The sequence below is a fragment of the Perognathus longimembris genome, chromosome 28, assembly GCF_023159225.1.
Source record: "Perognathus longimembris pacificus isolate PPM17 chromosome 28, ASM2315922v1, whole genome shotgun sequence".
Classification (NCBI taxonomy): domain Eukaryota; kingdom Metazoa; phylum Chordata; class Mammalia; order Rodentia; family Heteromyidae; genus Perognathus; species Perognathus longimembris.
Window position 1 is genome coordinate 47548677 of NC_063188.1, and position 2005 is coordinate 47550681.

At 43.7% G+C, this 2005-nt stretch overlaps 1 protein-coding gene across 1 annotated transcript; it reads right to left on the reverse strand.

Moving 5' to 3' along the window:
- Window positions 1-225: 225 nt before the first annotated feature.
- Window positions 226-1569, reverse strand: Pabpc5 (poly(A) binding protein cytoplasmic 5). The gene has a single exon (XM_048336550.1). It carries the CDS (start codon window positions 1420-1422, stop codon window positions 274-276), a length of 1149 nt encoding a protein of 382 aa, XP_048192507.1. The 5' UTR covers window positions 1423-1569; the 3' UTR covers window positions 226-273.
- Between the last annotated feature and the right edge of the window lie 436 nt (window positions 1570-2005).

Consider the following 2005-nt stretch of genomic DNA (forward strand, 5'->3'; position numbering starts at 1 on the left):
GAAAAAATTGAGAAAGAATAAACTATTCTACAACATTCCTAAGGATATTATTTTTTAAAAGTACAAAATGACAATTTTTCCTAGGAAATTACTTTTTTACTAAAATGAACAAATTTCTTTTTTATGTTCACTTTGATTTCAAAAGAAAGTATTCACTAAAAAAAAGAAAAAAGAACGACATCTCTAACTCAGAATGCAATAATTTCTTATCACAAAGGAGCCAAAACTAAGTATGCTCTCACTAAGGCTGAAACAATCTAAGCTTTCTGATTCTCACCACCTGCGCCTGGCCTGTCCCAGAGTGACATGCAGAGGCTTGCATCCCACTACCCGGCCATTCATCTCATCCACTGCCTTGGTTGCCTCTTCAAATGAGGAGAAGCAGACTACCCCAAATCCTTTGCCTTGCCCCACTTCTACCATCACTTTGGCTCGGCTGATTGATCCAAATGAAGAAAATTCTTCCTTCAGTTTTTCATCATCTATGGTCTCATCCAGGTTCTTAATGTAGATTGGAACCCCTGGAGGCCGACTTTTTTCTTTTGATCTCAGCCTTTCAAATCTCCGCCTTAATTCAGCCAGGCGCTCAATTTTCTTCTGGGCTCTCCCTACATAGAGGACTTTCCCATTCATTGACTTGCCATGTAGGTCCAGTACAGCCTTTTGGGCAGCCTCATGAGTCTCATATCTCACAAATCCAAAACCTTTAGATTTCCCACTGGCATCTTTTATCACCTTAACACTCTCCGTTGGCCCATATTCACTGAAAAGGACTTTCAGTTTTTCGTCGTCCATGTCATCTCCAAAGTTTTTAACAAAAACATTGGTGAAAGTTGCTTTATCTCTGGTTCTGACTTCAGCTGCTCGCTCTTCTGGGAATTTGAATCTGCCAACATATACCTGGCGGTTGTTGAGCCTCACTCCATTCATATGCCAGATGGCCCTATTGGCTGCGGCCAGGCTGTCGAAATGTACATAGGCATAGCCCTTAGAGCCATTGTCGTCACATACTACTTTGCAGGAGAGAATGTTTCCAAAAACAGAAAACAAATAAAACAGGGCCTTATTATCTATAGATTTGTCCAGATTTTTGATGAATATATTTCCAACTCCAGACTTTCTTAAGCGGTCATCTGGCTGTGACCACATGAGACGAAATGGTTTGCCATTAATCAAATCAAAATTCATGGTGTTCAGGGCCCATTCAGCATCCGCAGGAAAGCGGAAGTTAACATAGCCATAGCCCAGGGGACTGTGGGTCACTGGGTCACGGCAGATTCGGGTGAATCTCAGAGGGCCTGCAGGCCTGAACTTCTTATACAGCATGTCCTCGGTGACTTCTGGGTCCAAGTCACCCACATAGAGGGCGGCCTTGATATACTTCTTTTTCTTCCCAGCAGGATTAGGCTCCCCACTCCCCATCTCTCTGAGCACAGAGAGGAAGCTCTCTTAGGATAGGGGGAAAAAGGCAGCTTTCTCTAATCTATAGGCCAATTAGCTGTTCACGAACAGAAAATGCCAAGGCAGGCGAAGGGAAGCTAAAAGCAGACTCAGAATCACTGTTGAGGCTGAGGCTGAGAAAATGAAGTTCAGAAACAGCTGGTCAGCAGGCTTAGAACAAATGCATCAAACAAAAAGGCGCCCCAATAACAAATCTGTTCTCCCTGAGGACATAAAATTTTTACCCGTGCAGATATAAAATTCGTTTCAAAGCCAGTATTAGGAACCACATTTCTCTTTCCCCAATAGATTTTAAGAAATCACTAAGGAATTGGCTAGCTCCGTGTCTGCCTTTGCCCATAGATGCCTCGCCACCGGCTTTCAGCATAAAAACAGGCCAGGAGCTCCGGTTGTTTTAAAATGGTATCAACAAGAGCAGGGCAGAATTTGTATTCCTCCGCCGACTGCCTGGCCTGTTTCAGAATAGATCAGAGCTCAGTAAGGCCGCTCAGCACTCAGCATCAGGGAAAAAGCACACTAGACACTTGGTGCCCTCGGACCTGTA

Excerpts from the sequence above, each read along its gene's own strand:
- Pabpc5 (XM_048336550.1), bottom strand. The coding sequence starts at position 1,422 with ATGGGGAGTGGGGAGCCTAATCCTGCTGGGAAGAAAAAGAAGTATATC.